The following is a 23,056-nucleotide window of genomic DNA, read 5'->3' as shown; positions in this document are numbered from 1 at the left end:
AGCGCCTAGAGCATCTCTCAACTACTTGCCGCAAGTACAGTTTACAGAATCCAGGCCTGGTGATGAGTGCCGGTGCCCAAAAATAAACTGGTAGCCTTGGTCATGTTCCAAGTGTTCAGGTTGTGACTTCCTAAGGATATCACTAGTACATGCTCCATTACTGCACATTGTTGGGAGAAAAGGTATGAGGACAAGATTTAAAAGATCATGAGTTCTGAATTATCCCACGATCCTGCAGTGATGCTTCTTGGTGCGTGAAGATGCGAAGTATTTTTTCAAAATATTCAAAGATCTATAAAAAACTTTGAGATGGTTCCCATGTTTGTTTACTCCACCGCATACAAATCATGACTTTTGCTAAAAATTAAGTAACACAGATCCTCACATAATAGTAATAAAATGGTGCCACGTACCATATAGTTGGCAGTGCTTTTCCTGTGCAATGCCAGTGTGCAAAGTTACCCAGAGTGAAAGTAAACATGCAGAGGACCAACCTGAAGAAATCTCCCACACTGCTTGGTTTTGATGACAGTAAAGGATCTCACTAGTGGTGAAGATGATCAGGCATCCTTTCTGTCGGACCAAGGGGAGGGTAAATGAGAAACAGGCCTTTTGTGTGGGTAAATGTTGGGACCCTTGCAGAACTTTGAAGGTGAAAAAATATTGCGCACCCTTAGCTACAATTACTCCAGAGCAGTTTATCACGGGTGAACTTATATAACTTACTTTTCGGGAAAACCAGTGTTCTGGCATTTGAAAAAATCAAAGTCAAAAAGTTTAAGAAATGTAGAGGGAGGTTTTCAGAACTTCTCTAAAAACGTGATGATTCGACATAAGGCATATCCTCGCCTGACTTCAGTCTCAAAGCTTCGTGGCTGTCCAGTTTCCATACCTAGCGAGACTGAGAGGTATCTGGGACTGAGTGATCTCGCCAGCTGGGTATCATTCACGCTGGAGCATCAACTCATCCAAGCGCTTGATCAAGGAAGGGAGAGGAGCAGATGGGCGGGAGCGTCACGTGGACATCTGTATTGCCTCTGTCCCTGATGTGGCTGACCAATAGATATTTGGGGGAGTTTCCTTCCCACTGCTGTGAATCTGGCACTCATTGTGGGCACTTCATGTGTCATCAGTGACGTCACAGGAGGGAACTATTGTTTTATGAGAAGAGTTTCTGCCTGTGGTTGAAATACACAATTATCCTTCCAAGTGTGGTACCCTTTTGGCACGACACAGTTCTTGATTAAATTATAAAGATTTACCCATGCACTGGCGGGTGACTGGTTTTAGTTATCTGTTTATCTTACCTAATTTACGTTATGGAAAAACAGTCGGATCAGGTAACTAAAGTACAGCTTCTAATCTAAAGTGATAAAAGGCAGCACTCACCACAGCTGTTTGCTAGACAAAGTACAAGTTGTAAAGTTACCAGAAGAAGAAATGGGGGGGACAAAGGGAAAAACATGGGAAAATGTCAGATGTTATGGAAAAGGCTCTGGGAAAGTACGTTTTTAGCATCCAGCCTGAGCTTCAACTCGGAACAAAAAGTTGAAACTAAATATTTTGTTGGGAGTGCGGCAGATGCCGGTGTCGAGCCCTCTGGTTTCGATTTTGCTTTGCATTCTTTGGAGAGTTGGTTGTGGTGCCTGTGGACGCTGGGGTGCCAGCGCGAGCCAGCCCAGGCGTGGGATGAGCACGAGTCGAGGAAGAGGAGGAGAGCAGCTGGGGATAACTTTCTGCAAGGATGCAGCAAACATTCAAAGCAGGTCTGCATTCCGACCTGGTGCACTGTCCTCTGCCTCACCCCATAAGTACTGTCCCCTGCCTCACCCCCCCACTTACTGTCCTCTGCCTCACCCCCACTTACTGTCCTCTGCCTCACCCCCACTTACTGTCCTCTGCCACACTCCCCCACTTACTGTCCTCTGCCTCACCCCATAAGTACTGTCCTCTGCCTCACCCCCACTTACTGTCCTCTGCCTCACCCCATAAGTACTGTCCTCTGCCTCACCCCCACCTACTGTCCTCTGCCTCACCCCCCCCCTTACTGGCCTCTGCCTCACCCCCACTTACTGTCCTCTGCCTCACCCCATAAGTACTGTCCTCTGCCTCACCCCCACTTACTGTCCTCTGCCTCACCCCCCACTTACTGTCCTCTGCCTCACCCCCCACTTACTGTCCTCTGCCTCAACCCCCACTTACTATCCTCTGCCTCACCCCATAAGTACTGTCCTCTGCCTCACCCCCCACTTACTGTCCTCTGCCTCACCCCATAAGTACTGTCCTCTGCCTCATCCCCACTTACTGTCCTCTGCCTCACCCCCCCCACTTACTGTCCTCTGCCTCACCCCCCCACTTACTGTCCTCTGCCTCACCCTCCCACTTACTGCCCTCTGCCTCACCCCATAAGTACTGTCCTCTGCCTCACCCCCCACTTACTGTCCTCTGCCTCACCCCATAAGTACTGTCCTCTGCCTCATCCCCACTTACTGTCCTCTGCCTCACCCCCCCATTTACTGTCCTCTGCCTCACCCCCCCACTTACTGCCCTCTGCCTCACCCAATAAGTACTGTCCTCTGCCTCACCCCCACTTACTGTCCTCTACCTCACCCCCACTTACTGTCCTCTGCCTAACCCCATAAGTACTGTCCTCTGCCTCACCCCACTTACTGTCCTTTGCCTCACCCCATAAGTACTGTCCTCTGCCTCACCCCATAAGTACTGTCCCCTGCCTCACCCATAAGTACTGTCCTCTGCCTCGCCCCCACTTACTGTCCTTTGCCTCACCCATAAGTACTGTCCTCTGTCTCACCCCGTAAGTACTGTCCTCTGCCTCACCCCCCACTTACTGTCCTCTGCCTCACCCATAAGTACTGTCCTCTGCCTCACCCCCCACTTACTGTCCTTTGCCTCACCCCCACTTACTGTCCTCTGCCTCACCCCATAAGTACTGTCCTCTGCCTCACCCCACTTACTGTCCTTTGCCTCACCCCATAAGTACTGTCCTCTGCCTCACCCATAAGTACTGTCCTCTACCTCACCCCATAAGTACTGTCCTCTGCCTCGCCCCCACTTACTGTCCTCTGCCTCACCCATAAGTACTGTCCTCTGCCTCACCCCGTAAGTACTGTCCTCTGCCTCACCCCCCACTTACTGTCCTCTGCCTCACCCATAAGTACTGTCCTCTGCCTCACCCCATAAGTACTGTCCTCTGCCTCATCCCCCACTTACTGTCCTCTGCCTCACCCCGTAAGTACGTCCTCTGCCTCACCCCCACTTACTGTCCTCTGCCTCACCCCCCCACTCACTGTCCTCTGCCTCACCCCCCACTTACTGTCCTCTGCCTCACCCCATAAGTACTGTCCTCTGCCTCACCCATAAGTACTGTCCTCTGCCTCACCCCCACTTACTGTCCTCTGCCTCACCCCCCACTTACTGTCCTATGCCTCACCCCCACTTACTGTCCTCTGCCTCACCCCATAAGTACTGTCCTCTTGCCTCACCCCCACTTACTGTCCTCTGCCTCACCCCATAAGTACTGTCCTCTGCCTCACCCCCCACTTACTGTCCTCTGTCTAACCCCCACTTACTGTCCTCTGCCTCACCCTCCCACTTACTGTCTTCTGCCTCACCCCATAAGTACTGTCCTCTGCCTCACCACCCACTTACTGTCCTCTGCCTCACTCCCACTTACTGTCCTCTGCCTCACCCCATAAGTACTGTCCTCTGCCTCACCCCCACTTACTGTCCTCTGCCTCACCCCCCACTTACTGTCCTCTGCCTCACCCCATAAGTACTGTCCTCTGCCTCACCCCATAAGTACTGTCCTCTGCCTCACCCCCACTTACTGTCCTCTGCCTCACCCCATAAGTACTGTCCTCTGCCTCACCCCCACTTACTCACTTACTGTCCTCTGCCTCACCCCCACTTACTGTCCTCTGCCTCACCCAATAAGTACTGTCCTCTGCCTCACCCCCCACTTACTGTCCTCTGCCTCACCCCATGAGTACTGTCCTCTGCCTCACCCCCCACTTACTGTCCTCTGCCTCACCCCATAAGTACTGTCCTCTGCCTCACCCCCACTTACTGTCCTCTGCCTCACCCCCACTTACTGTCCTCTGCCTCACCCCATAAGTACTGTCCTCTGCCTCACCCCCACTTACTGTCCTCTGCCTCACCCCCACTTACTGTCCTCTGCCTCACCCCATAAGTACTGTCCTCTGCCTCACCCATAAGTACTGTCCTCTGCCTCACCCCATAAATACTGTCCTCTGCCTCACCCCCACTTACTGTCCTCTGCCTCATCCATAAGTACTGTCCTCTGCCTCACCCCATAAGTACTGTCCTCTGCTTCACCCCCACTTACTGTCCTCTGCCTCACCCCCACTTACTGTCCTCTGCCTCACCCCATAAGTACTGTCCTCTGCCTCACCCCCACTTACTGTCCTCTGCCTCACCCCCACTTACTGTCCTCTGCCTCACCCCATAAGTACTGTCCTCTGCCTCACCCATAAGTACTGTCCTCTGCCTCACCCCATAAATACTGTCCTCTGCCTCACCCCCACTTACTGTCCTCTGCCTCACCCATAAGTACTGTCCTCTGCCTCACCCCATAAGTACTGTCCTCTGCTTCACCCCCACTTACTGTCCTCTGCCTCACCCCCACTTACTGTCCTCTGCCTCACCCCATAAGTACTGTCCTCTGCCTCACCCCCACTTACTGTCCTATGCCTCACCCCCACTTACTGTCCTCTGCCTCACCCCTCACTTACTGTCCTCTGCCTCACCCCATAAGTACTGTCCTCTGCCTCACCCCCCACTTACTGTCCTCTGCCTCACCCCATAAGTACCTTCCTCTGCCTCACCCCCACTTCCTGTCCTCTACCTCAACCCATAAGTACTATCCTCTGCCTCACCCCCATTTACTGTCCTCTGCCTCACCCCATAAGTACTGTCCTCTGCCTCACCCATAAGTACTGTCCTCTGCCTCACCTTCACTTACTGTCCTCTGCCTCACCACATAAGTACTGTCCTCTGCCTCACCCATAAGTACTGTCCTCTGCCTCAACCCCATTTACTGTCCTCTGCCTCACCCCCCCACTTACTGTCCTCTGCCTCACCCCCCCACTTACTGTCCTCTGCCTCACCCCATAAGTACTGTCCTCTGCCTCACCCATAAGTACTGTCCGCTGCCTCACCCCCACTTACTGTCCTCTGCCTCACCCCATAAGTACTGTCCTCTGCCTCACCCCCACTTACTCACTTACTGTCCTCTGCCTCACCCCCACTTACTGTCCTCTGCCTCACCCAATAAGTACTGTCCTCTGCCTCACCCCCCACTTACTGTCCTCTGCCTCACCCCATAAGTACTGTCCTCTGCCTCACCCCCACTTACTGTCCTCTGCCTCACCCCATAAGTACTGTCCTCTGCCTCACCCCCACATACTGTCCTCTGCCTCACCCCCACTTACTGTCCTCTGCCTCACCCCATAAGTACTGTCCTCTGCCTCACCCCCACTTACTGTCCTCTGCCTCACCCCCACTTACTGTCCTTTGCCTCACCCCATAAGTACTGTCCTCTGCCTCACCCATAAGTACTGTCCTCTGCCTCACCCCATAAATACTGTCCTCTGCCTCACCCCCACTTACTGTCCTCTGCCTCACCCATAAGTACTGTCCTCTGCCTCACCCCATAAATACTGTCCTCTGCCTCACCCCCACTTACTGTCCTCTGCCTCACCCCACTTACTGTCCTCTGCCTCACCCCATAAGTACTGTCCTCTGCCTCACCCCCACTTACTGTCCTATGCCTCACCCCCACTTACTGTCCTCTGCCTCACCCCTCACTTACTGTCCTCTGCCTCACCCCATAAGTACTGTCCTCTGCCTCACCCCCCACTTACTGTCCTCTGCCTCACCCCATAAGTACCTTCCTCTGCCTCACCCCCACTTACTGTCCTATGCCTCACCCCCACTTACTGTCCTCTACCTCACCCCATAAGTACTATCCTCTGCCTCACCCCCATTTACTGTCCTCTGCCTCACCCCATAAGTACTGTCCTCTGCCTCACCCATAAGTACTGTCATCTGCCTCACCTTCACTTACTGTCCTCTGCCTCACCACATAAGTACTGTCCTCTGCCTCACCCATAAGTACTGTCCTCTGCCTCAACCCCATTTACTGTCCTCTGCCTCACCCCCCCACTTACTGTCCTCTGCCTCACCCCCCCACTTACTGTCCTCTGCCTCACCCCATAAGTACTGTCCTCTGCCTCACCCATAAGTACTGTCCTCTGCCTCACCCCCCCACTTACTGTCCTCTGCCTCACCCCCACTTACTGTCCTCTGCCTCACCCCCACTTACTGTCCTCTGCCTCACCCCATAAGTACTTTCCTCTGCCTCACCCCCACTTACTGTCCTCTGCCTCACCCCATAAGTACTGTCCTCTGCCTGACCCCCAATTACTGTCCTCTGCCTCACCCCCCACTTACTGTCCTCTGCCTCACCCCCCCACTTACTGTCCTCTGCCTCACCCCATAAGTACTGTCCTCTGCCTCACCCCCCCACTTACTGTCCTCTACCTCACCCCCCACTTACTGTCCTCTGCCTCACCCCCCACTTACTATCCTCTGCCTCACCCATAAGTACTGTCCTCTGCCTCACCCCATAAGTACTGTCCTCTGCCTCAACCCCATTTACTGTCCTCTGCCTCACCCCCCCACTTACTGTCCTCTGCCTCACCCCCCCCACTTACTGTCCTCTGCCTCACCCCATAAGTACTGTCCTCTGCCTCACCCATAAGTACTGTCCTCTGCCTCACCCCCCCACTTACTGTCCTCTGCCTCACCCCCACTTACTGTCCTCTGCCTCACCCCCACTTACTGTCCTCTGCCTCACCCCATAAGTACTTTCCTCTGCCTCACCCCCACTTACTGTCCTCTGCCTCACCCCATAAGTACTGTTCTCTGGCTCAACCCCATTTACTGTCCTCTGCCTCACCCCCCACTTACTGTCCTCTGCCTCACCCCCCCACTTACTGTCCTCTGCCTCACCCCATAAGTACTGTCCTCTGCCTCACCCATAAGTACTGTCCTCTGCCTCACCCCCCCACTTACTGTCCTCTGCCTCACCCCCACTTACTGTCCTCTGCCTCACCCCATAAGTACTTTCCTCTGCCTCACCCCCACTTACTGTCCTCTGCCTCACCCATAAGTACTGTCCTCTGCCTCACCCCCACTTACTGTCCTCTGCCTCACCACATAAGTACTGTCCTCTGCCTCACCCATAAGTACTGTCCTCTGCCTCACCCCATAAGTACTGTCCTCTGCCTCAACCCCATTTACTGTCCTCTGCCTCACCCCCCCCACTTACTGTCCTCTGCCTCACCCCCCCACTTACTGTCCTCTGCCTCACCCCATAAGTACTGTCCTCTGCCTCACCCAGAAGTACTGTCCTCTGCCTCACCCCCACTTACTGTCCTATGCCTCACCCCCTCTTACTGTCCTCTGCCTCACCCCCACTTACTGTCCTCTGCCTCACCCCATAAGTACTGTCCTCTGCCTCACCCTATAAGTACTGTCCTCTGCCTCACCCATAAGTACTGTCCTCTGCCTCACCCCATAAGTACTGTCCTCTGCCTCACCCCCACTTACTGCCCTCTGCCTCACCCCATAAGTACTGTCCTCTGCCTCACCCATAAGTACTGTCCTCTGCCTCACCCCATAAGTACTGTCCTCTGCCTCACCCCCACTTACTGTCCTATGCCTCACCCCCACTTACTGTCCTCTGCCTCACCCCCACTTACTGTCCTCTGCCTCACCCCATAAGTACTGTCCTCTGCCTCACCCCATAAGTACTGTCCTCTGCCTCACCCATAAGTACTGTCCTCTGCCTCACCCCATAAGTACTGTCCTATGCCTCACCCCCACTTACTGTCCTCTGCCTCACCCCCACTTACTGTCCTCTGCCTCACCCCCACTTACTGTCCTCTGCCTCACCCCATAAGTACTGTCCTCTGCCTCACCCCCACTTACTGTCCTCTGCCTCACCCTCACTTACTGTCCTCTGCCTCACCCCATAAGTACTGTCCTCTGCCTCACCCCCACTTACTGTCCTCTGCCTCACCCCATAAGTACTGTCCTCTGCCTCACCCCCACTTACTGTCCTATGCCTCACCCCCACTTACTGTCCTCTGCCTCACCCCCACTTACTGTCCTCTGCCTCACCCCATAAGTACTGTCCTCTGCCTCACCCCCACTTACTGTCCTCTGCCTCACCCCATAAGTACTGTCCTCTGCCTCACCCATAAGTACTGTCCTTTGCCTCACCCCATAAGTACTGTCCTCTGCCTCACCCATAAGCACTGTCCTCTGCCTCACCCCTACTTACTGTCCTCTGCCTCACCCCCACCCACTTACTGTCCTCTGCCTCACCCCATAAGTACTGTCCTCTGCCTCACCCCCCACTTACTGTCCTCTGCCTCACCCCATAAGTACTGTCCTCTGCCTCACCCCCCACTTACTGTCCTCTGCCTCACCCAGAAGTACTGTCCTCTGCCTCACCCCCACTTACTGTCCTCTGCCTCACCCCCCGCCTACTGTCCTCTGCCTCACCCCCCACTTACTGTCCTCTGCCTCACCCCATCTGTACTGTCCTCTGCCTCACCCATAAGAACTGTCCTCTGCCTCACCCATAAGTACTGTCCTGCATAGGCATTGCCATCATCTTCAAGGAAACCATCCAATGCACCATCACCAATGACGACCCATTGTCCCTCATGGAGCACCTTAACTTTTGACTCTAGATCGATGCTAAGACCTTCTTCTCCTAAACAGCAGTGAAGTCCCAAACAGCCTGCCCCTTCACCTCCGAACCGCTTCCTCCCTGGCGGACTTCAGAAGTAGACTCAAGACGTGGCTTTTCAACAGAGACACAGCACCCTCAGCGCCCAGATACACTTAGGGGTGATACTGCTGTGCTTTACAAATGCTATCATTGATTGATTGATACATCCTGTCCTCCAGCTTACCACATACATACTGTCCTAGACCTTACCTCATTCATACTGACCTCTGGCTCACCCCATATGTACTGTTCTCTGCCTCACCCTTACGTACTATACTCCAGGTCACTAGTATGATACTATCCTCCTGCTCATCCAGTATCTACTGTCCTCCAGCTCACCCCATCTGTACTGTTCTTGCATACAGACCCCTGGGACCACATCCAGCCTTCTGCAACACCATTACCAACCTCAACACCCTCCTCGCCACCAACTCCCTCCACCACGTCCTACTGGGGATCTCAATTTCCACCTTAACAACCCAAACAAATCCAACTCCACTTCCCTCATGGAGAACCTCAGCAACAACGGCCTCAACCACTGGTCACCAAACCCACGCACAAAGCCGGACACACACTAGATGCCATCTTCATTTCTAACAACAGAATCAATTTCACCCACGTCACTGAACTCACCTGGACCAACCACGTCATCATCCACTTTACCATCTCCAGTTCCCAGCACACCACCTCAACGTACCTCAGCATCCCCAGCAAAGCTGGGGCAAGGTAACCAAGACCCTATGGGCACAGGCCCTAGGCACAGAACAACCCGAGCCCATGGCAGCCCTCGACCTCAACCAAGCTGTCCAAAACTTCACCACCTGGATCACCTAATACGCCAACAAAGTTGCCCTGCTGAAACCAGCTAAAATTAACAACACCTCCAAGCCAGCAAGATGGTACATGTCGTAGCTCAGAAACTCCAAATGCGGCTTCCACCGACTCGAGAAACAATGGCGCATGACCAAGGACCCCTCCGATAGAGCCTCCTACAAGGCATCCCTCAACAACTACCACCCCCACATCAAGCCAGCAAAAAAACAGCAATCACTGCCACATCTACACTGCAGCCAACCACACAAAAAAACTTTTCAGAATCATCAAGGAATTTTCTAACCCAATGGCCACAGAGACCTTCATCCTCCCATCCCAGGAACTCTGCGATACCCTCTCAAACTACTTCCACAGCAAGATCACCACCATATACAAAGGTTTTGACCCCAACCCTCCACCTACAATCTAGACAACATCTCTTAAATAGTGAACACCAGCCACACAATAACCTCCAGGTCCCTGATTCCTACACAGACCACCACAGTCATCATGCCATCCATCCACTATGGGGAAACCATCCACCCCTCCCCCCACAGTGAATAACTTTCTGAAATTAATGTGTAGTGCAAGCTTCTCTCACATACACACCGTTAATGACACAGGTAGCAGCAGTGAAAGCTTCTATCACCCACACACAAAGGTTAATGGCACAGGAATTAGTAGTGCAAGCTTCTCTCACATACACTAACATCAAATGTAGCTGCTGTGGAAGCTGTTCACACATATATAGGCATTAATGACACAGGCAGCAGAAGTGCAATTTTCTCTCACTTGCTCAAAATTAACAGCAAAGGTATCTGTAGTGGAAGCTTCCCTCACATACGCAGAGATTATCAGCACATGTAGCTGTAGTGGAGGCTTCTCTCACATACATAGAAATTATTGACACAGGCAGCAGAAATGCAAGCTTCTCTTACATACACACGTTACCGACACAGGAGGCAGCAGCGCAAGCTTATCTCACATACATAGCCATTAATGACACAGGCAGCAGAAGTGCAAGCTTCTCTCACATAAACAAATGTTAGTGGCGCAGGAAGCTGCAGTACAAGCGTCTCCCACAAAGACAAACATTAACAACACAGATAGCTGCAATTCAAGCATCTCTCACATTCATACCATCAATGGCATAGGCCCTAGCAGTGCAAGCTTCTCTCACATACACAAACATTTACCATGCAGGTAGCTGCAGTGGAAGCTTTCTTCACAGAAATAGACATTAATGACATAGGTAGCCGAGGTGCACGCTTGTCTAACTTGTACAAACAGAAATAGAAAAGGATGCATCAATGCAAGCTTCTTTACCATATACAGACATTAACGGTACAGGTAGCTGCAGTGCAAGCTTCTCTAACATACACCCTGTTAATGACACAGGCAGCAGCAGTGCAGGCTCCTCTCACATACACCCTGTTAATGACACAGGCAGCAGCAGTGCAAGCTCCTCTCACATACACCCTGTTAATGACACAGGCAGCAGCAGTGCAAGCTTCTCTCACATACACACTGTTAATGAGAAAGACAGCATCAGAGTAAGCTTCTCTCACACACAAAAGCATTAATGGTATTTGAAGCAGCAGTGCAAACGTCTACCACATACACAAACATTAATGGCACAAGTAACTGCAGTGGAAGCTTCTCTCATACACAGATTAACGCACAGGTAGCTGCAGTGGAAGCTTCTCTTGCATACGTAGACATTATTGACACAGGCAGCAGCAGTGCAAGCTGCTCTCACATATAGTGATGTTGATGGCACAGTTATCTGCAGTACAGTTTTCTCTCACATACACAAATGTTAACGCCACCGGAATCAGCAGTGCAAGCATCTCCATATACACAGACAAAGGCACAGATAGCTGCAGTGGAAGCATCTCTCACATACACAGAGATAAACGGCACAAGTAGCTACAGTGCGCGTCTCTCTCACATACACAGACACGGGACAGGCAGCTGCAGTGCAAGCATCTCTCACATGCGATGTGAAAGTATTACAGTGTGTAATGAGAGAGTATGACGGTACTTGTAATGTTGTGTTGGATGATATGTATATAATGTGTGTCTCGTGGTATCTATGATAGTCTATGTTGCGAATGATGAGGCGATGTAAGCAATGCAGCTTGATAAAACACCAGTCTGGATAATCGTTTGCAGATTCCCAAGCACTCGCCTTGATGTCTGTGGATCTTGAGTAAAAAAGCATTTAAGTTGAGGCACCTGTTCACTTTTCTGATTTCCATAAGCAATTTAAATATTTCTAATGAAGTAAAAAGTACCTACACATTTCATTTACTTCTTGTAGAAAATATGTTAATGTTCTTTTGATGATTTTTGTTTCGTTGCTTTACAGTCGACAAAATGCCTTAATGACTTGATGGATTCATTGTAATTATCTGTGTTTAACCTTAAGGTCAAAGTTTTGAGTCACAGTGTGTTCAACCAACCTTCATCTTTGTAAGGACGACACAATGAATGCCTTTAAGCTTGATGATTATTAACACTGTCAGCATCACCTAGAGACCGGACCAATAGTAAAGGGCATTATATAAGTGTAGAAGTTATTTTTAATACTGTAGTAAATTGGCACATGCGCCTTTCCCAATGGCCAGTACATTTGCCTTGTTTCTGGACATCACCTTGCGGTTGATGTCCTGTTTTTATGTCTATGCGACCAATGCTTAGATGACAGGGTTTTGCACTGTCCTGTTTCAGGCTTCAGGAGATGCATATAGATACTGATGGTTGACGTAACAACAGTGTGCTGTATAAAAGGGTACTTTGGTAAAGTATCCTTGTGAGGAGGTGAACAATGGCATACTTCTTCTTGGGAAAGGTGGTTGAAGTTATACAAGATGGGGCAAGCAAGAGGAAGACAGGGCACGATGACTGGAAATAATGTGTAAGAAATTTAGTTACTGGTGGAGGGGTGGAAACCCTCCGCAGGCAACAACTACAATCCTTGTCAGCGTGAACTACCAAAAGTCATTAAATTTACCTATGCTTAACCTTCTTCGGTCATTAACCTACGATAAACTCTCATTATTTGTGCAGCACACCAACAGCAATAAAGTGAAAACACCACACAAGAAAAGTCCCACACCCATTTAGAAAAATAGAGAAAATTTTAGTAAATAAAATGATAGCATAATGACTTAAACCCAATCAGTAGGACTGAAGACATTCCGTTTTAAAGTTTTAAGTGGAAATGGCAACAAGAACCATTAAATATACATGTCAATTAAATATACCAATCAGGCATGTCAATTTTACCAAGTTTTAAGGACAGAGCTCAAGCACTTTCCACTGGTTAGCAGTGGAAAATGCACAGAATTCTAATGCCAACAAAATAGGTTCAGCAACAATCTGGGGGTGGTCCTGCAAAAAGGGCCCGGTCCAACACGAGACACTTGGTTGCCGAAATGGTCAGAGGAAATGTGTTGGGGAGGGTGGACAGAGCACCAACCACTTCTGGTTATTTGGTATCGCTAGTCAGGGTGAAAGTCACAAGTTTAGACCAACCTCTATTGAGTCCAAGCTGGATACAGGGAGCAGGTTATAGTCCAGCTGAAAACTAACCTTCTCAAGTTTGATGTAAAGAGTTCTGAATTGCATTGCAGGGGACCCTAGGAAGGAGGCTTTCAGCGCAGACATCTTGTCACGCATCACGACGGTTGTTGCTGTAGTGCGAAGATCCAAGATCCTTTCTTCACTGGGGCTTCGCATTGGTGGTTGTCGCGAGCTGTCATAGCTGTGGCGCAAAGTGCAGGTTTTGCCTTGCTGGTCATCATGGATGGTCACTGTTAGAGTGGAGAGCAGGTCTTACTGGAGTTTCATGTTGTTGGTTGCCACAGGCGGTAGAGTTTCAGCACAAACTGACCCGTTCGCAGTTGCTAAGAACAAAAAACCCATGATTTTCCCCTTCTTCTTCTTCAGGCAAAGCCCACATTGATGCCAGCCACAGATCCAAGACCTGGGGGGCACCTCTTGGGGATCAGGGCTCACTCAGCAGAGGCCATCGGCAGTGCTCAGGCAGGTACAGGTAGGTCCAGCTACAGTGGTCAGCTGAGCAGTTGCAGGGAGGTGTCTGCAAGCTTGGTGTGTCCCTGTGGCTCCCACAGGAGGTTAGCCAATTAATTGGCCCTGTAGTCACTATGGTTAGTCTGGATCAAGACACGCATGCCTATTCTTCCTACTTTGGACAGCAAGACATTCCCCCAAGCAGCAAAGGAGTCCTTTAAGCAACAAGGCAGTCCTTCAAGCAGCAAGGAAAGTCCTGACAGCAATTAAAGTCTCTCTGGCAGCAGGGTCGGCCTTCTTCTCAATCATCAACAGGTTTAGGAATGTTCTGATGAGTGACTCTGGTGGTTTATTATTGATACATTGTGCCAGACTTTTCTTTTGGGGACCTCCCTATGCTAACTTCAACAATGGTTCTGGAAAGTTTTTCACCCTGATCAAAGATCCAAACTGTCTGGGCTGACAAAAGGCAGGGCAGGCCTGGCATCAGGATGCTTTGTGTGTACTGTAGGCAAAGCCCTTTCAAGTGTAAGTTGTGCAGAGTACAGCTGCTTCCAGACACTGCTGTCAAGATGGCGCATCCTGCCCACACTTAAGGCATTTTTGTATCACAGAATTGATGCAATACACAAACCCCAATGGCACAGCCATTCACAGTCTTGTGCCCCATCACACTGGCAGAAAGGCACAGTTGGTTGGGACAAGAAAATGCCAGCTTTCTAAAATTGACATTTTCCAATTTGCAACTTAAAATCTGACTTCATCAATAAAAAGGATTTAAAATGATTTGAGTGTAAACAGCGTATCTCTATCTGTTCCCAATCCAAACTTAGCAATTATTGAATGTAATATGGTAACCCAGTGTTATTCAAGGTTTGAGGTAGGCCTTAAAACAGTGAAAATGACTTTTGTAGTTTTTCACTGCCAGGACATGTACAACTTAAATACAGGTCCTACTGTTTAAATACAATGCACCCTGCCCTTTGAGCTTTTAGGATGTACCTTGTGAGTATCAAAATGGAAAGTTTAAAACTGCACTACAGGCTGCAGCTGCAGCCCTGAGATGTTTAACATGGCTACTTTATTGAGTGGCACAGTGAGTGCTGCAGGTTCACTAGTAGCATTTAATTTACCGCCCCTAAGCACATTTTGGGCCATTTACTAGGGGCTTACATGTAACTTAAATATACCAATCAGGCATGTCAATTTTACCAAGTTTTAAGGACAGAGCACAAGCACTTTCCACTGGTTAGCAGTGGAAAATGCACAGAATTCTAATGCCAACAAAATAGGTTAAGCAACAATCTGGGGGTGGTCCTTTAAAAAGGGCCCGGTCCAACACGAGACACTTGGTTGCCGAAATGGTCAGAGGAAATGTGTTGGGGTGGGTGGTCAGAGCACCAACTTGCTTCGAGCCACTACACGGCAATGCACCATTCAAGAATTACCGCTCAAATCATCACTTCCACTCAGAACCCTCAAAATAGAAGAACAATGGACCCAAAGGTCGCATTCATTAATCTAGGCACTCGAGGAGCTGCGGTCTCAAGATGAAGCATAAAGACTAATTATACTCAGCCATTGCACAAGCATGTACAGCAAAGTTTTGGCAATTCCACGTATGTGCTGCATTCACATACGTCCTTCCCTACACCGTATATAATGGAATTGTAGAAATATCTTTTGCGCTCTCACAAGATCTCAGCTGTGCCAAACTTTTCAAAGTGGATCCTAGAAGTTCGACAGAACAGAATAAGACTGAAACTATGAATGAAACCAGTAGGCCAGAGTGACTAGTGGGAAAATGACAATACATCACAATGCAAGCAACACAAGAAGACCTTGAATTGCAAAGTTGTGCAGTTTTTCCTCTCCAAACTTTGTTGTGTTTTTTTTTTATTTTCAAAAAGTCGCAAACTTTGTTACTTAACATAAACTGTGGATGGGATAGTCCAGAAAAAAATCACTTTTAGTGGAAGAAGTGTCTTCTAGATATTTTTTTCTGTAAAAAACATTTTTTATTGAAAAGTCTTCACCCACAGAAGCTTCAGAACTCTGAAACTTTGCAAACAAGATTTACGTTTCATCCCCCCTCCTGGTGGAGTGGCTGCCCTGGAATCTTGTGTTCCAATGTATGAGAGGTGCTAAAAGACAGAGGGTGAAACACACAACCATAATGCCAGCCAGCGCACAACACAGATACATGCCGCAACAGAAACTGAATATCACAGCTTGGTCAGCATAGGTGCAGTCTACAGCAGTGGTCTTCAAACCTTACACCACCATGGCCCCAAGCAAACTCTTTCTGCATTGGGCCCCTTCTAGGTGAATGCATGGGGAGATTACATTTGTGGGAGTGCTGAAGGTGTATAAAGGACAGAGACTTATTCAACTGTATTGTACGGTGGGGATTGTCCTGGGTAAGAGGTGTAAAGAGTGGACCTTTCCATCCTAGTCCGGGTGAGCCCCTTCTCACTGCTGAGTCCTGCATTGCTTCTGCCAGACCCTTAGGCCCTCATTCTGACCCTGGCGGTCGGCGGAGAGACGGCGGTCGGACCGCGAACAGACCGGCGGTATTAAAAATGGCATTCTGACCGCGGCGGTCCCCGCCGCGACCGACCGCCACTTCTCCACTCCGACCGCCGCGGCGGTCATGACCGCGGGGCTGGAGTTTGCGCACTCCGGCCCGGCGGTCGTCCCAAGACCGCCAAGGGTATTATGACCCTGCCTACCGCCGCGGTTTCTTGCAGGCGGGAACCGCCGTGCGAACCATGGCGGTAAGCACTATCGGGGCCAGGGAATTCCTTCCCTGGCACTGATAGGGGTCTCCCCCACCCCCCACTACCCACCCGAGTCCTCCCCCCACACCCTCCACCCCCCTGCCACCCCCCAGAGGTGGTACGAACCCCCTCCCCACCCCCACCCCGACATGCACATACATGCACCCCGACATGCACACACCCCCAACATGCACATATACACACCCCCTACACACACATACACAACGGGGACACATACCCGCACACATACATGCAGACATGCGCACCTGCCGAACAGCACACATTACCCATAGACACAGCAGCACCCCCCGCCCGCATACACGCACTCACACACCCCCTCTACACACTCACACGCACACCCCCATGCACGCCCACATCACACAACACCCCCCCACCCCCTCCCCTCACGGACGGTCAACTTACCTTGTGCGTTGGTCCTCCGGGAGGCGACGGGAGCCATGGGGAGGTGACCGCCAACAGAAGACCGCCAACAGAAGACCGCCACACAGAAATGTGGGTCGTAATTCTGTGGGCGGTGTTCTGCTGGCGTGGCGGTGGAGGTTGACCAGTCTCCACTTTCCCGCCGACCGCCAGTGTGGCTGCTGGCGGTTTTCCGGCGGAACGCTCCCAGCGGTCAGAATGCGCACAGCGGCATACCGCCGCGGTCGGCGGTCTTCACCGCGGCGGTAACTCGGCGGTCTTGCGAAAAGACCGCCAAGGTCAGAATGAGGGCCTTAGAGTCTCCTGCAACTCCCCACTAACTCCTGCAGTTTCTCCACCTTGTCTCTTGCCGTTGTTCGAACCCTCAAGACTCTTTCAGCGCACTTTTCCTTAATGACGTCATTCGGCTCATCCTCATCTCAGGAAGCTCACCTTACAAGTGCTCATTTTCAGCTTTCAATCAAGCAACATCTATCTCAACCTCAATAGGATCACTTGCCCTGAAAACATTCCGCAAATGACTTCAGTGAAATCACCTTTCAAAACACTTCATCTCCAAAGACTTGAAGAGCCCAAAGTTTGAGAGATATGCTCCAGGACCCTGCAACAATTACCCCTTCCACGCTCCTGTCACTTTCTTTACCCCACGCTCCTGCAGTGCTTTCTCGTCCCAGGATTCTGCAGCATCCCCTTCCTCAAAGATTTTGGAATTCTCCTTTGCTCCTAAGTAATGCATTTTTCAATACGCCCATACACCTTCGCTCCGGAATATATTATTACCCTACCTCCACTGGCTCCTGCTGAACCCTCCCACCTGATCCTTAATCCTCCTTTGCTCCAAGACAGCTCAACCCTTCCCGAGGATGGTTTTCCACTACGACTACAACTGTCTGTCAAAAGAAGTCTAAAACAACACCAGCCCACACAATGAAATGAATAAACCAACATTATGCTGTGGGTTAAGCTTGTTTTATTTTTTTTCAACAAGTAGTTGTGCTTCTTTGCATGTCCACAATCGTTTTGTAAAAATAGTCATTCTCCAGCTTCCTTGATGAGGCATCACACCCCATTCAGATGAGGCCACGCCCTACCACGCCCCAGCAGGGTGCAGCTCGCAGTTTGAAGACGTCTTATCTACTGGAAGGTGGCAATATGAGCAGCAAAACGCACATATGGAAGGTACACAGTGGTTTTGGAGACCAGAAAGATAGAAAGGGCCATTAAAGACATATAAAATTCCCAAGCAGAACATGTGCATTGAAGAAGAAATTGTAAAAATGGAGGTCGACGGGTTACACATTAAAGTCATAAGTTTGAGTATGACTTTTTGTGTTTGGAAAGCTTCAGGTATATTTATGCCTTTTTGTGATAATTTACAACGCGCTGGCTGAAAAAAGAAAAATATGTATGTGTTACAAAATGGGAAAAAAAACATAAATGTATGAATAGACATAAAACACTGGGGACAATATAAGCTCAATGTCCTGGGGTGATATCACACAAACTGCGCTGGTGCAAGAAAAACAAACAACATGCAGAAATAGTTTATCATTTTTGCTGCTCATGCCTAATAGAAAGAAACAAATGGCATTTGCACCATGGTAGAACATGGAGTAAATTCTACTCATAAGAAATGAATGAGTTACTAGCACTTTGTATGTTATCTAGTGTTCCAATTGATGTCTCTGTTTGGAATCTGGTACAAAAATATTTCTGTGATATGGACTACAGCCTACTCTTTCTTCTATTTCATAAGCCTGACATGATATTACTCTGCTTTTTTGCACAAATGTACATTTTCACTGCTAAAACCTGCATTATCTAGATAAGCTGGTGAAGTCAAATGATTAATTTAGGATACTATTAGAAAGGATTTTAGGTGATGAATCGAACGGTCTGGAACCTTGGCGTGGCAGACTAGGTTAATAATATTTTATTGTTATATATCATAGTGAAACGTGGATAATTAGTTCCACGCTGGATCGTCTCCTTATAGGAGGCATCCAGTAAAGAGAAAAAAAGTAATTCTCTTTACACAGTCTTCCACCAGAAATGATCATCAGCAATAGGCATTCTAGAATGTTCCTTTATCTGAAGATGTCACCTTGGGTTTCCAGACCAATTGTGACGTCAATCACCAGAGAGCCCCTTCTAGAAAAGAGAGTCTCTCAAAAGTCCCACATTGCTGTCCCAACCTTACTCCAATGATACTGACCAGCAAGTAAACAAAGTGGTTGGATTCCAGACTGCGGGAAGGGTTATTAATTCCTTATCATGGTCAAATCTGAATTCTGAGAACTGGAAATTGAGCTATTTCATCATAGCCTGCGAGAAATGAGATATACTTTGAAAATGGTCATCACCACTGCCATTTATTTCATCCTCCCTAACAGCCTTCAGGTTGTGTTAATAAGCCTGTGATTTGTAAAGAAGACGTGAAAGGTACGAACAGTCAGAAGGGTAAAGCTTCCATTGCAAAGTAGTGTGTTATCTTGTATCATCCCCTTTCCTTTAGCACTAATTTCTCACACTTAATTTGTGCGTATCCCTCAAGTCAGAGTATGTCTTGTACTGAAAATATTCTCCGTACAAACGTTAATTTTTATTTTTACTACCACATTTAGTCCTTTGTAACCGATGTTCCTTTTTTTGACCAGCGGTGCGGGCAGACAGGATGAGAGGTGGAAGAAACAAATTTGGGCCAATGTACAAGAGGGACCGTGCCTTAAAACAACAGAAGAAAGCCTTAATACGTGCAAATGGCTTCAAACTTGAGACTGTTCCTCAAATTGTGTCCCCCACACAGACGGAGTACACCATCCCCTCCAACATCCACAGCATCCATTCCGTATCGAAGAGTTTGCCCTTGAACACTGTTGCAATGACTCAAGTCAACTACGACCGAAGTCCGTATGGGACCCCATCACTGGGAATGACTATGCCAAACCATGGGGCACTGCAAGGGTACACCTACCCACACTTCCCCAATCGCACAATTAAATCAGAGTTCCCTGACCACTACTCGAGTCCACATGAATCAGTCGCTCCTGCCTTTGTCTACTCAGATGCCTATCAAAACAGTTTCCCCCCAGACATTCCGGAAACCATCCTGAATTTGTTGCAGTTGGAGCCAGACGAGCCTCAGATCAAGGCACGGATACTTGCCTGTCTGCAGCAAGAGCAAGGCAAAAGTCGGCATGAGAAACCACCTAGCACCTTTGGCCTCATGTGCAAGATGGCCGACCAGACGCTTTTCTCCATCGTTGAATGGGCAAGGAGTTGCATTTATTTCAAGGAACTTGAGGTACGTGTTTAATAAATTTGTATTATATCATTATATGTTTGTGCCACTTGATAACAAAATACCCTTTAGGACACTTAATGAGCTGCTGGGAAAGAAGGCAAGAAAACTGATAAAAACAGAAAATAGCAACCCCATAAAAATAAAATAGCCAAGGGATAATGGGATTTTCAAGCATCTGTCTGTGGAGAATGGCTTTGAGTGAGCATCTGAACTCCATGTAGTCCCTTTCATGGCGTTATTAACTGAACTTTTTACGGAGTCTGGAGCTCCCTCATGTCTTTCAGTCTAATTGATGTGTGGGAGGTGGAAGTAATGCAAAACAAGTCTAGAAGTCTCAGAGAAGGGTTAGGTGATATCGCGAGACCCGGTGGCAGATGGCATTTGTAAAATGTGCTGATAGTGGGTTGATGACCCTGCTCTAAATGTCTCTCTTTCTCGTCCTAATAATCTTGTTCTGCATGCTCGAGGAGTGAACCCCCTTCCTATGCTCCCAGCAAAGTCATTTCGGCGCACCCCTTTCAGGAATGTGTCGTCCACTGCAGTACTTCGTACAAATAGAGCCACTTTCGTAGCATTGCATATTTGTGGTGTAGTTTGCACGGTTATTTCAACATCGTTATCATCCACAAGTCTCACGTTTAAATAAAGCATCTTGAATAGTTTTAATAATATTTTTAATTGGTGGATGTTGAAAAATATGAAACTCTATTTCCATTTTAATTCCTCGATATAGCGAATAGTCGAAATTCCTGCAATATATTTAATATTCAAAGCAAGTCAGTTTCAGATAGTCTCTATTCATTCCCCTGTGCCCGATGCATTTCCAGTATCTCCCATTGTCGGTGTCTGATAACTGATCAATGTGCTTAATTAGTGTCCTAAAATTAGCTAAAACATATTAAAAACTAAATTTAATTCAGACACTGGCACCACTATATGGTTTTAGTCAGAGTCCATTGCATGATGTCTGAACACTTTAAATGCCACCAGGATGAAACACATATACAAATAAACTCGACACTGTAAATAGACAAGCAACATAAAATAAATTGAAAAACAACTAACACACATGATATCCACTAAGGTACCAATTCAAAGTTTTATCATATTACTGACATCTCATTTAGATCATTATAATTCCTGTGAATGGCTTGCATTTGACTATTGCGACCTTTCAGTAATGTTTTCTGCACCTACTGACATTCTCATGGTAAACATTTGCAAGTTGATATGGTGGTCAAGTATGTTAGTTCAAAATGTACACAGAAGAAATTGTTTTATGTGAACGGTTTAGTTACCTGTGGAATGCAAGTCACTGAGACACCCTGATTGAAGTTTTCGAAGGGAAAGAACATCACCAGGTTCGATTAAGTGTTTGAAGATACTCAAATTCTAAGCGGTGATTCACGCATTGATCAGAGCACCCGGTGTGATTGCGTCAGAAACTACCTTAACTTTCCATTTTTCTTAGAAATGGGAGGTTTTTTTAAGTTTTCATGATGACACTTCTCGGTTGCTTGTGAAGGGTTGCTCGAGTGGAATATGAGATCCACAGAGTCTCTGCTGCAGTTTGTCCTATAAATATGTTGTGAATTATTCCAGCTGTGATACCTCCTTGTAAACAGTATGGCAAAGAGGGGAGGCTGCTCTTTTGGATAGTGGGTTCAAAGTCAAGCCTGGGCTCAAGTCGAAAGCCTGAAGTGGTTGGAAAAATGGGGGAAATTACTATTAAATGGGTAGAGTATAGGGAAATTTAAGGACGGGTTAAGGGAGGGACATGCTAATAGAAACACAATTACAATTTGTAAGATACTTTTCTAATTCTACTACTAATGGTAACGAACAAGCTCCATTGTACTCCAGCCCGGCCTTGGAATACGTCACGCACCACACACCAGTATTGCCACGCATGCCTATTGCCTCTGCTGGAGGGGGCTAGAACACTAACACCCATAGGGATAATGTGTTCTATTTTATTGTATCGCAGCATTTTCAAATTTTTTAGAGTACTTACTACCCCTACGTGGGGCACTGAAGTGCTTGCCTACATGGGTGGCGCACTAAACCTTGCAGGGTGTATGGTTAGAAATGTGTTGTCTTTGTAATTGATTCTATGTGAGAAGGGTTTTCATGTTGTGGGCAATGACCACTGAGGTGTGGCTATCATCGAGTTGTGGGATGCAGCCCTTAGGAGTGGGAGGGATGAGTAAGTCTGAGAAAGAGGTGCACAGTTTATGGTTTCCAGAAAGCTAGCGGCTTTGAACAGCTCTTCACGCCCCTTTGTGGTACTTCGTATGTCCATAAAGCGCTTAGCAGGTTACTGAACTGGGTTGTCCATTCTGAGATATTTTGTTTAAAGTTTTCGATCCTGAGCAGGCATAGATTGGAGAGAGAAAAGGTGGAGAGATCTGCTAGGACGGACGTTATTAGTATCACCCCAAACTTGATGGTCAGTGTGAGATGTTAGGATGTAGCTTGTTGGGACCTGAAGCAGTAAGGTAAGTGCAAGCCCTCCATTGTCCAGCAGAATGTGGTGGACCTCTTCAGTTATTCAATGCCTGCTCGCTGGGAGACAGGCGGCTTATAACTGTGGACTGGTACAGTCCGGGGTGATGTCAATGACCCTTAGCGGTTTTACATAATATAAATGTAAGGGTGTCAATCAGTATAAGGGAATTAAAATGCACCCTGTATGAACTACAATCAGCTTCCAGAACACTGAAGGCTATAGGAGTTAGTATCAGTCTAGGCCACAACAGGTTATATATTATATTAAATTATAATTGCATTTATATAGTGCTTACTATCCCTGACAACTGTTGAAGCGCTGTACAC

At 48.3% G+C, this 23,056-nt stretch overlaps 1 protein-coding gene across 1 annotated transcript in view; it reads left to right on the top strand.

Moving 5' to 3' along the window:
* NR5A1 (nuclear receptor subfamily 5 group A member 1) overlaps positions 1–23,056 on the top strand; it is a 310,911-nt gene that overhangs the window by 57,791 nt on the left and 230,064 nt on the right. The window contains exon 4 of the mRNA XM_069242538.1: positions 19,575–20,221. Coding sequence (XP_069098639.1) covers positions 19,575–20,221 — 647 coding nt within the window. The remainder of the gene's footprint in view (positions 1–19,574; positions 20,222–23,056) is intronic.

This window comes from Pleurodeles waltl, chromosome 6 (assembly GCF_031143425.1).
Source record: "Pleurodeles waltl isolate 20211129_DDA chromosome 6, aPleWal1.hap1.20221129, whole genome shotgun sequence".
Lineage (NCBI taxonomy): Eukaryota > Metazoa > Chordata > Amphibia > Caudata > Salamandridae > Pleurodeles > Pleurodeles waltl.
This window is presented reverse-complemented; position numbering and strand designations above follow the sequence as displayed.